The sequence below is a fragment of the Pleurodeles waltl genome, chromosome 6, assembly GCF_031143425.1.
Source record: "Pleurodeles waltl isolate 20211129_DDA chromosome 6, aPleWal1.hap1.20221129, whole genome shotgun sequence".
NCBI lineage: Eukaryota > Metazoa > Chordata > Amphibia > Caudata > Salamandridae > Pleurodeles > Pleurodeles waltl.
In genome coordinates, this window is record NC_090445.1 from 729,431,806 (window position 1) to 729,445,733 (window position 13,928).

The 13,928-nt window shown below is 46.1% G+C and overlaps 1 protein-coding gene across 2 annotated transcripts in view; it reads left to right on the top strand.

Moving 5' to 3' along the window:
- FAM204A (family with sequence similarity 204 member A) overlaps positions 1-13,928 on the top strand; it is a 313,312-nt gene that overhangs the window by 46,879 nt on the left and 252,505 nt on the right. For both annotated transcript variants that reach the window (XM_069239249.1, XM_069239248.1), the window contains exon 3: positions 700-736. In XM_069239249.1, coding sequence (XP_069095350.1) covers positions 700-736 — 37 coding nt within the window. The remainder of the gene's footprint in view (positions 1-699; positions 737-13,928) is intronic.

The window sequence follows — 13,928 nt, forward strand, 5'->3', positions numbered from 1 at the left end:
TCAATGGTTAATTATCGAAATTGCAGTTGCCAACCACTGACCAGTACTAACATCTCAAAGGAGATGGCAGCTGAGTCGAAAGAGGCAGCTATAACCCTCCCCTTTCTGAACAGTGCCTACCACTGCCTTCTCCCCCCGATGTCTTCCGAAAAGGGAAGCTTTTTATTTTTAAATAAACAGTTGCTTCTTTAAAGAAAACATGGTGTTAAAAAAAAAAAAAAAAGGTTTCTCGTTTCAGAATGCAAACACAGGAATTGTGCACTGCTCTTCCTTGCAAGCCGTCATCCATGTGTTTGCAGCCAAGCACAGGGGTCGTAAAGAAGAACCTGCATAATTAGTATTCTTTGGGCACACTGTTCGACGGCTAGAGATTTTGTGATGATACTTAATAGTACGTGTTACATTGCAAAATTAAAGGCAGGTCTAAAAATGTCGGCATGCAATATACAACTGCTGTTGGTGACTAGTGTTCTAGTAAATTTTTCCCCGTTTTCACTTCCGTTGTGTTTTCCTCCGGATAAGTTAGGCTCTCTCAGAAAAGTTTCTCACTGAGAACAAAATCTCTATTTTGTAGGTAGATTGAATTCAGTTGTATTCATTGCAGAGAGTTAAATCAAATACACTAGTGATACTTATTTCCTTTCAGCACTGCTCTTAATTTAAATACTTAAATCTTTTGGCTTTTTTTTTCTTTTCCAGATAAACCTGAAGAATCTCAGACCGGAGTCTGTGAGAGGTACTGTAGAAATTATCATTCTAAATCATCATTAAAATATGTAATTGTGTTCTCACCAGCCTCGGTCACCTATGTGGCAGTTGTTCTCAGGCTATATTCCATTGGGTGTTATAAAAGCGTGTGTGATTTTGGGGGCACCACATTGATACTATATCAGTAAAAATGCTGGGCCACTGTTCTGTGTGATTTTGTACTGGTTCCAAAGATCTACCTAAAAACTTTGAAGTTTGGTACATAAAATCCACAACTCTGAAAACCTAAGATTGAGAGCAGTGGAAAGGAACTTCTTTGTAAATCAAAATGCTCACCTAGATAATGAAACAGCTCACCTACTTTCTGTAGTGTGGCACCTATTGAAATAAACACACTGTAGTTGTAAATTTAACATAAAATCAAAAGTGTGGCATCCGAAAATGCTTAGGGAAAGGGATATCTGGCATAATACAAAATTTGAGTGGTTGTACAAAATTGGTACCTTAATGTTTCGTTATGAAGGGTAACATTTCGTCTGTCGTTCTTGTTGGCTGTCCTTCTCAACAAGGTGGTAATGCCTAAGTTGTAGGCAGAACCAGAAATAGTGTCTCCAAAAGACACTGTCACTTTAAACGTTTTTGAAGAGGACCCTACTTGTGCACAGGCCCTGACCGCTGTCTGTGCATCACCATGTGTCCCAACCCCGTTACATTTATTCCATTCTATCAGCAGAATGCAAGAAAGGGCTTCAATACACTTTTTGGCATTGCGCTGCATTTTTTTGTTTACCCTTTTTGAAAGGAGAGCTTTTCACGTTCATCTTTTTTATTTAGATGGATGAAATTTTTTTACTTATCACCTCCCTTTTCTATGTGTGCTATAAAATATTGGGTTATTAGTATTAGTTGAGGGGCTCATGCCCCCCCCCTCTGTAAGTAACAACCACAGTCTTTGTCAGGCTGAACCACAAAAGTCACCAAATAAGCCTGTACTTACCCCACTGGTATCTTAGCACAAAAGCAGTCAAGCTTAACTTAGAGGTAGCGTGTAAAGTATTTATGCATCACTCAAACAGTATTAAAGTGAAGCACAACACAAGAAAAAGCCCACAACAATTTAGAAATAAAGTAAAGGTTGATAAATAAAATGACACCAAAATAACAAAAATCCAATCAGTATACCCAGAATTATGCATTTTTAAAGTTCTAGGTAAAAAATTGTGGCAAAAAGCACACCACACCACTCATGGTTATCTGGTCACTGTTAGACATGGCATCCTTAGGGTGGTATTACCCCAGACTTTTTTTGCCTTTACTTACTGTTTTGTCGCTGTATTTTTTTGTTGGCCTTAGGACTCTGAGCACGTTACCACTGCCAACCAGTACTAAAATGCATGTGCTTCTCCCCTAAACATGATAACAATGCTGAAGCCACAATTGATATATTCAGTTTACATGTAAGTCCCTTGTACAGTGGTGTGCTGCACACCCAGGGTCTGTAAACAGAATGCTACTAGTGGACCTGCAGCACTAATTGTGCCACCCACTTAAGTACCCCATAAACATGTCTCAGGCCTGCAACTGCAGAGCCTTTATGTGCAGTTTCACTTCCACCACGACTTGGCATTTCAAACATTTGGCCAAGCCTTGCAACTCCCCTTTTTCTTACATATGTCACCCCTAAGATAGGCCCTAGGTAGCCCATAAGGCGGGGGCATGCACCTTTAAGCTTTTCATGTCCTGTTAATGAAAATCTCCTAAATTCATTTTTCATTACTGTTGGGCCTGCTCCTCTCATAGGCCAGCTTTGGGAATTCCTTAAAATATCTTTAAGATGTAATTCCTGATCTGAGAGGAGTAACTGCATCATGTTTGGTACCATTGGAATGGTAATAATAAATCCTCTTTACTAGTAAAGTCAGATTTATTATTGCTATCTTAGAAATGCCACTTTTAGAAAGTGGAAATTTCTCTGCACTCTCTGCCCTGTGTACTCACAGCCTATCTCCAATACATGTGTGCCGTGGGCTAGATGACAGTTGACTGGTGCGTTCCCTTCAGACACCCACAACACATGATACTTGGCTACATCTGCATTCATCTACATACTGATGGGTCTTCCTGGGGAGCAGGTTGGGTAGGGTTCCCACTTACATCTCAAATAGTAGTGACCGGAGCCCCCACAAAGAGGCTGATTACCTCGCACTGGCTGGATGGAGCCGAGGCTGACCTGAAAGGGACTTGTGCACCTCACAAGAATTCTTTGTTGTAATCCCCCACATGAAAGGCAGTTTCTGGTATAAGTATTGGGCCTCTTGACCCACTAGAGTAGTACACTACTTGACTAAGAACAAACGATGCTGGAGTGAAGTCTGCTGCACCAGGAGGATTACCACTATGCTGTGACTGACTGTTCTCAGGAACTGCTGACCTGCTGTGTTGTGCAGCCCTTCTGCCTGCTGACCTTTGCCCTGCAATAAGAACCAACAGCTCCAAATTGTCCCCAAGGGCCTGTTGACTGACTCCACCTGCACCGGTCTGAGGCCGCAGGAACGCAATGACCTCACATGCCTCCCTACCAGTGTCTGCAGTGCTGCCAGAGTGCCTTGGGTTGCGCGTCTTAAGGGAGCGTGACAGCGGAGGCACCCGCAAGTTCAGAGCGGCTCCAACTCTCACAGTCACCACGCGTGGGACTAAGGAACACCGTGCCTTCACTGTACAGAGTACTTGGCAGGCCGCGCTTTTGTCTGGAGTTCTGCATTCTGCTCATCCCCCCTTCAACCCACCTTCAGCAGAGCCGCTTGTCTGTGCGAGAGACCGCCAGCATTCCGACAGCAGGGAGCACATACTTGCCTGCTAGCCTTGAGCCGTCCTCTGTGCACATCACCCTCCTGCCCGACTCCTCTTCCCCATTCTGCAACCAGGAACTTTCCTGGCCTGCAGCAGCTGGGGCATTTCTATTGTGATCGGACCAGAGTGGTCCCAGGGGTATTTCTCAGCGCTTCTCGCCGGTGTGCAGTATTAATGCGTTTCTTCTAACATGCCCGTCAGTGGGGCCTGGCTTCTTCAGTCACCACTTACAGGGCCTTCCTCAGCAGTACAGTAAAGGCCCTGAATCGAGTCCCATGCACTTAGAACCCACCTATCCTTCGTCTATGCAACAGCTTTTTTCACTAAAGAGTTAATTTAACTCAGAATCATATTTATTTCCGTGATCTGATATTGACTGGAGATGATTTGTGTTAATATCTAACTCCTAAACTACTTATTGGATTTTTATAGTATGGGTCTTATCTTATTAAGATAAACCGCATCTGTTTTTCTAAACCAGTGTGACGTCGGTTTGTGGTGTTTCCAATTTGTTACTTTACACATTACCTCCTAGGTTAAGCCTGCCTACTCTGTGCCAAGCTACCAGAGGGTGAGCCCAGGTTAATTTAGGTAGTGTAATTGACTTACCCTGACTAGAGTGGCAGTCCCTACTTAGGCAGAGTGCAAACCTCTGCCAACTAGAGACTCTATTTCTAACAGTTGCGCTGGACTGAGTCAAAGTCACATGTTCACGCTGACACGGATGGAGCGCGGGTCAGATACAAGGAGAGGAGAGTTTACCTTCTCATAGTCCAAGTCCACTAGATGAGCCTCAGCTGGAGCTTCGCGTTGGTGGCAGCCTGAGGACTTCATTGTCGACACAAGGAGCAGTTGTTGCTGGAGCTTTGTATTGGCAGAAGACACGTGCTGTCGATGTTTGGCACAAAAAGCAGGTCATCATTCACATGTTGCGTTGGTTGGGGGGCATGGTGACCGTTGCCAATGTGGGGGGCCCCTCTTGCAGTCATGAAGAGCCCCAAACCTCTGGATCTTTAACTGGCGTGTTGAATTTGTAGATTTGAAGCAGGTAGAGTACCCTCTGATGCCAGCCAAGGGTCCAGGACCTAGAGGTCAGCAGCAGGGCTCAGGTAGGCCCAGGTGGTGCCTGTTAGCTATGCAGTTGCAGGGAAGCTTATTGCTTTCCTATGGCTCACACAGGAATTCAGCCAACTGACCTTTGGAGTCACTTCTAGTGATCCTGGGTTCAAGGCAAGCAGGCCCAGTCTTCTTTCCTCAGATATCAGGGCAGTCCTTCTGAATATTCCACAGGTCCAAGAGTGTTGTGCTTTTTCCCCGGTGCCAGCTTGTGGGTGGGGGATGTCCCCCTTGCCTAACCTTACCCTTTTCTGAGTTTGGCTTCAGACTGTCTAGAATAACAAAGGACAGGCAGGCCTAGGTGTCAGGGCAGCTGCTTCAGAAGTCAGGAAGGGGTGGGCATAGCCCATACATGCCAACCCTCCCGATTAAGGCAGGAGACCACCGATTTCAAGACTAGTCTCCCACCTCCTGATTCCTGATTCCTGCATGCAGAAGCCCAATTTCTCTGTGGTCTTCTGCTGACAGGGACTGGTCTAGTGTGACCTGCAGTATGAACCGCCAGTACCTGCTTGTGCAGGTCAGTGCACAACAGTTTTGTCACTCTCTGTGTGTGCCATAGCGCTTTCTCCATGCTCCTGACAGGTAAGGAAAAACTTGACATTCTGATAGCCGTCCCTGCAGCAGCCCATTTGCAAGTCCCACACAATACAGTAGACCAGATTCAGGGATCAATAGAAGTCAATAGGAGAAATACATTCTTCTGATTGTTTTTTTTAAACCTCCCACTTTTCTCTTGTAAAATGTTGGCATGTGTGATAGTCCTCAGGCAACCCTTTGAAGATCAGGAAGCCTGAGTACAATCGCCAAGACATATTGCTCAGGAGAGGAACACCCTGCCCCACCCCCAAAGCCCTTTTGTCCCAGTGTCTAAGAGGAATACATAACACCCCGGAGGAGAGCCATTGACTGTCACGGGACCTGGACACTGGCAGAAAGGCACATTTGGTTTAGGCAGAAAAGGTCAACTTTCTAAAAGTGACATTTTCAGAATAGTAACATAAAATCCGACTTTACCATTAAAGAGGATTTTAAATTACAATTCAAATGAATGGATGAAGTATTTCCGTATCTGTTTCCCAAACTGAAGTTATCACTCATTAAGCGTAGTAGGGTAACCCAGTAATAGTCTATGGGAAATATAGCTTTACTACAGAGAAAAACAACTGTAGTAGGAGTTTTTTTTACTGTTGAGACATGTAAAACTTAAACACACACGTTCTTCTTCTTAAATGACATGCACCCTGACCTATACGTTAGGGGTGACCTATAAGTATTAAAAAAGGAACTTTAGGTCTGACAAAAGGTTTATTTTGCCAGGTTGAAATGGCGTTTTAAAACACTGCTCTGCAGGCTGCAGTGGCAGGCCTTAGACATGTTTTAGCAGGGAAATAGCTCACAGAGTACAAATGCCAGTAGAAATGGGCTCAGCACCAAAAGGCAAAAATCTGGGGTGACCATGCAGAAAGGGTCAGATCCAACTGGTGCTGTTAAAAAAACTCTTCAAGTAATGCATAAAATGTCTCAGTTCCTTTTTGGCGGCTGATCCTGTCCCTGACTTTGTTTCCTGTGTGAACGTTTTTCAGGAATTCTGTACATTAATCCAGGCAAGGTCACCAACTGCTATACGTTTTTAGTGTCAAAGGTAGTATTATTACAGCAGGAATCCATCAGCTTCATAGCAAGTAGCATCCATCATATTTATGTAAGACCATTTTGGGACGGATCACATAAGCTAAAATCCCGATTAGATGGTCCCCTTCATTGTTTTATGTCTCTCAACTGCCTGTTCAGGAGGGTCACATCCAGCAGATTGCCGCTATGAGTGGCTCTTGGTATGAAAGCACACAGTTGCAATAATTTGATACAGTGTTACTGGATGACATTTAAATCTGGTAATGCTGTCTCAGTACCACAAATGGTGGAATACTACTAAGGAGGCTAGTATTACTCTAGTGATGATTAGATTCTTTGAGCTGAATGCCCCATGAAGATTGACAGGTCCTGGGTCAAACCGCTGAAATTATAGGCTAATTCTATCCTAATTCAGGTCACTGATATATCTTTACCATTGTTTCCTAAAATGATGCATCCAAGGCAGCTAGCACGAAAAATCCAAGCCATCTATTAGTACTCTAAAATTGCACCATTCACTTCTCATTATCTTGTACAGCGTTATGTGCCAAGCCCATGGTGGAATTCTCCTTTTGCTGTGTGCATGACTAAAGACAAAAAAGGTATGAAGGATAATGAAAGAGAACTGCAGTTTTTCTCCTGCATAAGTGCTAAAGAGGTCTTCACCTAAGCCAGTTTAATTTTTACTCCCATGATAAAGTGCCATTATTGAACTGCTGGGCTTTTCTTTGAGACTTAAGTTTAAATAATTTTAGTATTGTTCAGTTCCACCAGAAAAATTAAATCCTCAAAGACATTTTTACAGTTAATGTAGGTATTCTGGGATTTTCATTCTCCTCACTGCCTCCCCATTCTCCACTTTCTTGTTAATTTTCCTCCTGTTCTTCCATCAGTATGTTTGACAAATGCACAAGTTGACAGCGTTCTTTATTTTTTCTGCTATATTTTATTAGCAAGACGAGGCTCATCACAAAGCAGTGTCAATTAGACAACAGTGTTGATACACGTAATAGGAGAGTGAGGCATCTGCACAGTCCATCTGCACAATTCCAGATGTAGTTTTGGGGATCATCTGACTTACGTCGAGATATGAGGAAATGCACGTTTGCCTGTGCACATGTATTTAGCAAATCAGGCAAAGTGCAATATTGCTATGCAAAGCCACAGCATTATCCCTTTGTAGCAGTGAGCATATATTGTTAAGCCAAACCATATTTACATGTTTTCTACGTTCATTTCTTTGAATGAGAACACAAGTGACAGAAACCAAAACACAAATTAGTAGATGTACTGCCTCCTTGTGATTAAAATGAGAGAAATGAAACTGTCAGACACTAAGCTTGTCATTTTATGAAAGGTGACATGATTTCTAATGAAAAGCAAGAGGGGGCAGGATGACGTATCCGTTCACGAAGGAAGCCCTGACCAGGAAGTATGAGCGGACCCCAGAAAAGTATAGGCAGACGTTTAGGGACAGCCAGAACCTGCAACAGCAGACCTGGGTGGATTGTGTAGATAATTTTTCCAAGGCACTAGAAGTTTGGGTGAAGGGCAGTGAAGTACAAGATTACCAGGGGCTGTATAATCTAATTGCTAGAAAGCACATGCTCAGTTTTTGTTTTGCAGATCTGCACCAACACCTGATTGACAGGAAACACACTGACCCCAGAGAGCTTGCCAAGGTGGTGGGCTGCTGGCTCAGCACCAGGGTCCATAAGAAATTTTATGGGGGAGATCACCACAAGGGTGGGCAGGGTTCCCACCAAAGGAAGGAGGGGGAGACAGACATAAAAACAAGGAGTTCTCTAAAGGCCCCAAAATAGTTTCACAGGTCAGGGCTCCCAATCCCCACCTGAGCAGAAGACAAAATATTTCCCTGATAACAATTCCTCAGGGAAGGCACCCCCAAAGTACTTTGACTGCCAGCAGGTTGGACACTACAAAGGGGATACCAAGTATCCCAAGCGGGCATAGTGCCCCATTCGTGGGCAAACACCAGGGCTATGGGGAGTAGTGCTTGGGGTGGAGATTGCTCTAGTTATTGTGGGGGGGTGATGCACAGGTTGCCCTAGTGCCCCTTGGGGATGGCGAGATCGTGACAAAGGCCCATATAACTAGAAACACTAAGAAATGTAGACAGTGGGTCACCATCAATGGGCAGAGGGTGGAGGCTCTGAGAGACACGAGAGCCAGCATGGCAACTGTCAGTTGTCATCTGGAGACACAAGAGCCAGCACGACAACCGTCAGTTGTCATCTGCTGTCTGCAGAGCAGGTAGTCCCAAATGTAGTCCACCAGGTTGTAGTAGCTGACAACCATGTGCATCACTATCCAGTGGCTCTGGTTCTCTTTGAATTTGGGGGTGGGTGGTGGAGGAGGTATGGGAGGAGGAGGTCTCAGGTTCCTGGAGGGTATCTCTTGAGTCCATCCATACCTGTGAATTGTCTGCTTGGGAATGATCTGGAGCACACCATCTGGAAAGAGATGGCGCTCCGGTCCCACCTGGAGATGTTGGGGTTGGAGTTGGCTTAGTGGGTGTGCTTGACCACACGGTCCATGGCTGCCCGTGAGGGTAGTCAGGAGGATATGGAGCTTGGAAGAATGGCACATGTGCCTGCCAAAAAAAAAGAAGAGCAAGGGGCATGGGAAACCCACTCCTGGAACTCCCACTGTCCGGGAAGAGGCAGAGCCTGGGGGTGATGCATAGCTCAGAAAGAGTGCCCTGCTCTGGAGAGCCTACAGCACCAGACCAAAGCTATGGCAGCTGGAGACATCTCTGGTGATCACCTAATTTATTGGGAGAATGGTCTCCTGTATACTGAGCCCAAGGTTCGAGCGCCTAGTGCAACCCATGAGTTGGTGGTCCTCCAGGGCTACATGACCTTCCTACTAGAGCTGGCTTATGATGTTCCCCTGGCAAGTTCTGGTACAGAAAATATCTTTGGCAGGCCTGTTGCCCACATTTGTTGGCCCAGCATGAGGATGGCCTGAGATGCACTCTGTAGGTCACTCCCCACCTGCCAGTGGGAAGTCCGGTGGGAAGCACAAGAGTGTGAGCATCAACATTGTTGGGTCTCTGGATACCCAAGATAGTCGTGGGCAACAGATTAATCCTGGTCTTGGTGAACCATGCTACCCAGTACCTTGGGGCTATACCTCCGAGGACAGTGACTGCGCATGCTGTGGCCAAGGCACTGATGGGGACCTTTTACACGTGTGGGGTTCCTCAAGGATGTAGTTTCTGACTGTGGTACCAACTTCATGTCAGCTTTTATGAAGTCCATCTGGGTCGAGTGTGGGGTAACCTTCAAATTATCCACACCCTGTTGTCCCCAGCTCAATGGGCTGGACACTCAAATGTATGATCATGGGCGTGCAAGGGCCCTTGATGCAGAAGTGAGCCGTCCTCCTGCAATGGCTGTTGTTCGCGTACAGGGATGTTCCGCAGAAGGGGTTTGGATGTAGCCCCTTTGAACTTTTGCATGGGCACCCTGTGAGAGGGTCTTTAAGCCTGGTGAAGGAGGGGTGCTCCCAAGCTCCCAAGAAAGTCCCTCAGGATGTGGTCAGCTACATGCTAGCCTTCTGCACCTAAATGAAGCATTTCTGGAAGAAGGCAAAGGAGACTCTAGATGCCAGCCAGGAGGTCATGAAACAATGCAATGACCAGAAGGCAACTCTAGTTAAGTCTGGACAAAAAGTGTGGCTGATGAGCCCGTGGATCCTAGGGCCCTACAAGACAGATGGTCTGGGTCCTATGAGGTAAAAGAGTGCAAGGGGGATGTCACCAACTTAGTGGATCGGAAGACTCCCAGGAACCCTTTACGGGTCCTGCATGTCAATCACCTCTAACACCACTTCAAGAGGTGCGAGGTTACCATGCTCCTGGCTACGGATGATGAAGTGGGGGAAGAAAGTAAACCTCTCCCTGACCTCCTTTCATCCAAGGAGCAGGATTGGTCTGTGGAGAGTGTCAACCTCTTCCCTACCCTGAACTTAGAACAACGGAGGGACTGTCTCCCAAGTGTTGGAACAGCTGGCCTCTCTCTTCTTCCTAACCCCAGGGCTCCCTACATGGTATACACTTGATATTGACATTGGGGACAGTATCCAAGTGAAAAATATGATGTACAAACTATCTGCAAGGTTAGGGCCAGGATTAAGGAGGAAGTACCCAAAATGCAGGCGCTCAAGGTAGTTGAGCCCTCCTGCAGCCTGTGGTCCAGTCCAGTGGTGGTATTCCCAAGGCTGCCTCTCTGGGTACCATCCTTGAACTCAGGTTCTGTGTGGCTTACTGGCGGCTCAGTGCAGTCACGAAGACTAGCGCACACCCCATCCACCAAGCTGACGAACTCATTGAGTGTCTAGGGGCTGCCAAGTTCCTCGCCACGCTTGATTTAACTTTTGGGTACTGGCAGATCGTCTTAATATAGAGGGCTGAAGATAAGTCTGCTAAGTCTGCTTTCTCTACTCTAGAAGGCCAGTTCCAGTTCCCAGTGACGCATTTTGGGTTGAAGAATGCCCTTGCTTCCTTCTAGAGGTCGGTCAACCCGGCCCTAGCTGGGTTTGAGAACTTCAGTGCTGCTTACCTAGACAACATTGCAGTCTTCATTTCTGGTTGGGAGGACCACCTGTGCCACCTCCTAGAGGTGGTTCAGGCTCTGCAGAGAGCAGAAATGACTATCAAGACCAGTATGTGCCAGATAGGGCAGGATTCCATGGTCTACTTGGATCACCAAGTGGGAGCAGGCAAGGTGTAGCCCCTCCAGGCCAAGATTCACACCATTCTGACTTGGAAACCCCTTAAGACTCAGTTGGAGGTGATGGCCTTTCAGGTCCTCAACAGACATTACAGGAGATTTGTCAAGGGGAATGGCACCATTGTTGATCCCTGACTTCTAAGAAGCAGACCAGACAGGTGATCTGGATGGAGATGTGCTAGATTGCTTTTGACACCCTGAAGAAGGTGATGTGCATGGCACCTGTGCTCAAGGTCCTTGATTTCTCCCACTAGTTCATTGTGGAGACAGATTCCTCAGAGCATGGCATAGGGACCAATGCTCACTCACCTAAACGAAAAGGGCCTGGATTAATCTGTAGCATTCATTTGCAGGAAGTTACTTCCCGGGGAACAGGTGGAGTGCAAGAGAAAGAGAAGCCTTTGCAGTGGTCTGGGCACTGAGGAAGTTGAGACCATACCTGTTTAGTGTTCATTTCCGTGTTCAGACAGACCACAGACCCCTCAGATGGCTAATGCAGTTGAGGGGTTATAATCCCAACCTATTGATATGGTCCATTTCTCTACAGTGAATGGACTTTACTGTGGAGCATCGTCCTGGAACTAACCACACCAATGCTGATGGTCTTTCCAGGTTCTTCTGCCTTAGTAATGAGAACTCCCAGGAGGTTGGGTAGTTCTACCAGTTTTGAGCAGGGGGGAGGGTAACCCATGTTGGACCTGACATCCTTGGTGTGGTTTTCCCACAGCTCTCTTCCTTTGAGCCTCCAGTTTTTGTTGACTTTGTTTTGTTGGCCTGAGGACTCAGCACTCTTTAACACTGCTTACCAGTGCTAACATGCTTATGATCTTTCCTTTAGACATGGTCAAAATGGCTTAATCCCAATTGTCATATTTAATTTACTTGTATATCCCTAGTAAAATGATACTACATCTATCCAGGAGCTGTAAATGAAATGCTACTAGTAGACCTGTAGCACTTATTCTGTCACTCACTTAAGTAGCCCTTTAAACCTGTCTCAGGGACCTTTTGCAGCCTATGTACAGTTTTAAACCACCATTTCGATTTGCCAGGCCCAGACCTTACTTTTTAATACATGTGTAGCACCTCTACGGTAGGCCCTTAACAGCCCAGAGGGCTGGGGTGCAGTGTACTTAAAAAGTTGGACATATATTTTTAAGTTTTACATGTCCTGGTAGTGAAAACCTCTCTCTCTGATAATATTGGGCTGCCTTATTACATCTAGTAAGAGATAACTTTCAAATGGGAGCAGGTAAGCAGGTTGGGTTCGGTGTTTAAAGAATTGTAATTAAAAGCCCTCTATAAGGTCAAAGTTGAATTTTAGTCTCAATTTGGAAAATGTCACTTTTATAAAGTTGGCATTTTCTTGTTCTGACCATTTAGTACCTGCAGCCAGGTCCTAGGTCATATGAGTAGGTGGAGCTGGTAGTTGCCCGTTGTGTATTGCTTGCAGACAGTAAGAGAAGGGAAGTTAGGTGTTGGCAGGATGATGGGCCATTCTGAATTAACAAGAGGGAGGACCTGTTACCTACCACATTTGCACACCACAAAGGCTCTGCCTGGGCACTCTCACAAAGGGTTTGTTTCTAGTCTTTTGTGACCACAGACAAGCTGAGGCCAGGGCAGGGAGGGAGAGGGTGCTTGACCCCTCAGAGGAGTGGAAACCTCTAGAAGCTTCTAGTGCTTCAAATTGGGCACTAGGTATAAATCTTGCACCTCAGACTCCAACGATACAGTACACAACTTGACCTGTGAGGAAACTCAGAATAAGGACTGTTGTGCTGTTCTGCAAGAAGGCCTGCTACTCTTCTGCCTGAGTGAAGGACTGGACCTGTTTCTTGAACCCAGGACCACCAAAGTGACTCCAAGTACTAGTTAGCTGGCCTCCTGACCAGAGCCTCAGGGATAGTAGGCTCCAGCTTCCTCGAACCCAGCATTTGGACTCTGCCTGTTGTGAGCTCTACGATCACAAGTGGTGCCACCCCTGTTCTGGACCCTTGGAAGTGAGCCCGAAGGTACTCGGTCAGCCCAGTTGGTTCCAGCAGAACCGATGCCCCAAACTGCAGCGCAATGCACTGCGACCATAAACTCTGCATCACCTCTCCAGACTTCAAATTGGGACCGCTGTGCGGTTCGTCGCCAGCACAGGACTTTGCATCGCTTCCCGCAGCCTTCCACGAACTGCCACTGCTTGACATGTCCTTGACGTAGGCTTTCACATTGCAAGCCCCTCGTCAAAGACATCCTTGATGATGAGGCTCGGCGCCTTATAGGAAGCCCTGCAGCATCTTCGGAACCAGTTGGTACCCATACAGCACAACGCAGGCCTTTGCATCTCAAGTCCCTCGTCGATTGCATCCTCGACAACACAGGACATCGCATCGCAGCTTTACAGGTCCTAGGAATCTCCACTGGATGACACATTCTCGACGTGGGATTCTGCAACCATGATTTAAGGCACTCTCGATCAGCAGGCCTAACTAGGTCCATGTAGCCAGCCTGAGCTCCATGACGGTCAGACTGAACTTGTTACTTTGTGCAACCTGATATCCACAGTTGGTGCTTTGTGCTTTTTGGTGCTATATTCACCCAAAAACTTTAAAAATTGCATATGCCTGGTTCAACTGATTGGATTTTTGCCACTGTGGTCTTGAGTGATTTATTAAATTTGTATTCTATTTTTCTAAATTGGTGTAGGATTTGACTTGTGGTGTTTCACTTTATTACTGTTTGAAGTGCTGCATAAATACTTTACACAGTGCCTCTAAGTTAAGCCTGACTGCTCTGTGCCAAGCTACAAGTGGGATGAGAACATGTTAGTTTAGGGTTTGCTTTGTGACTCCACCCTAACAAGAATGTGGT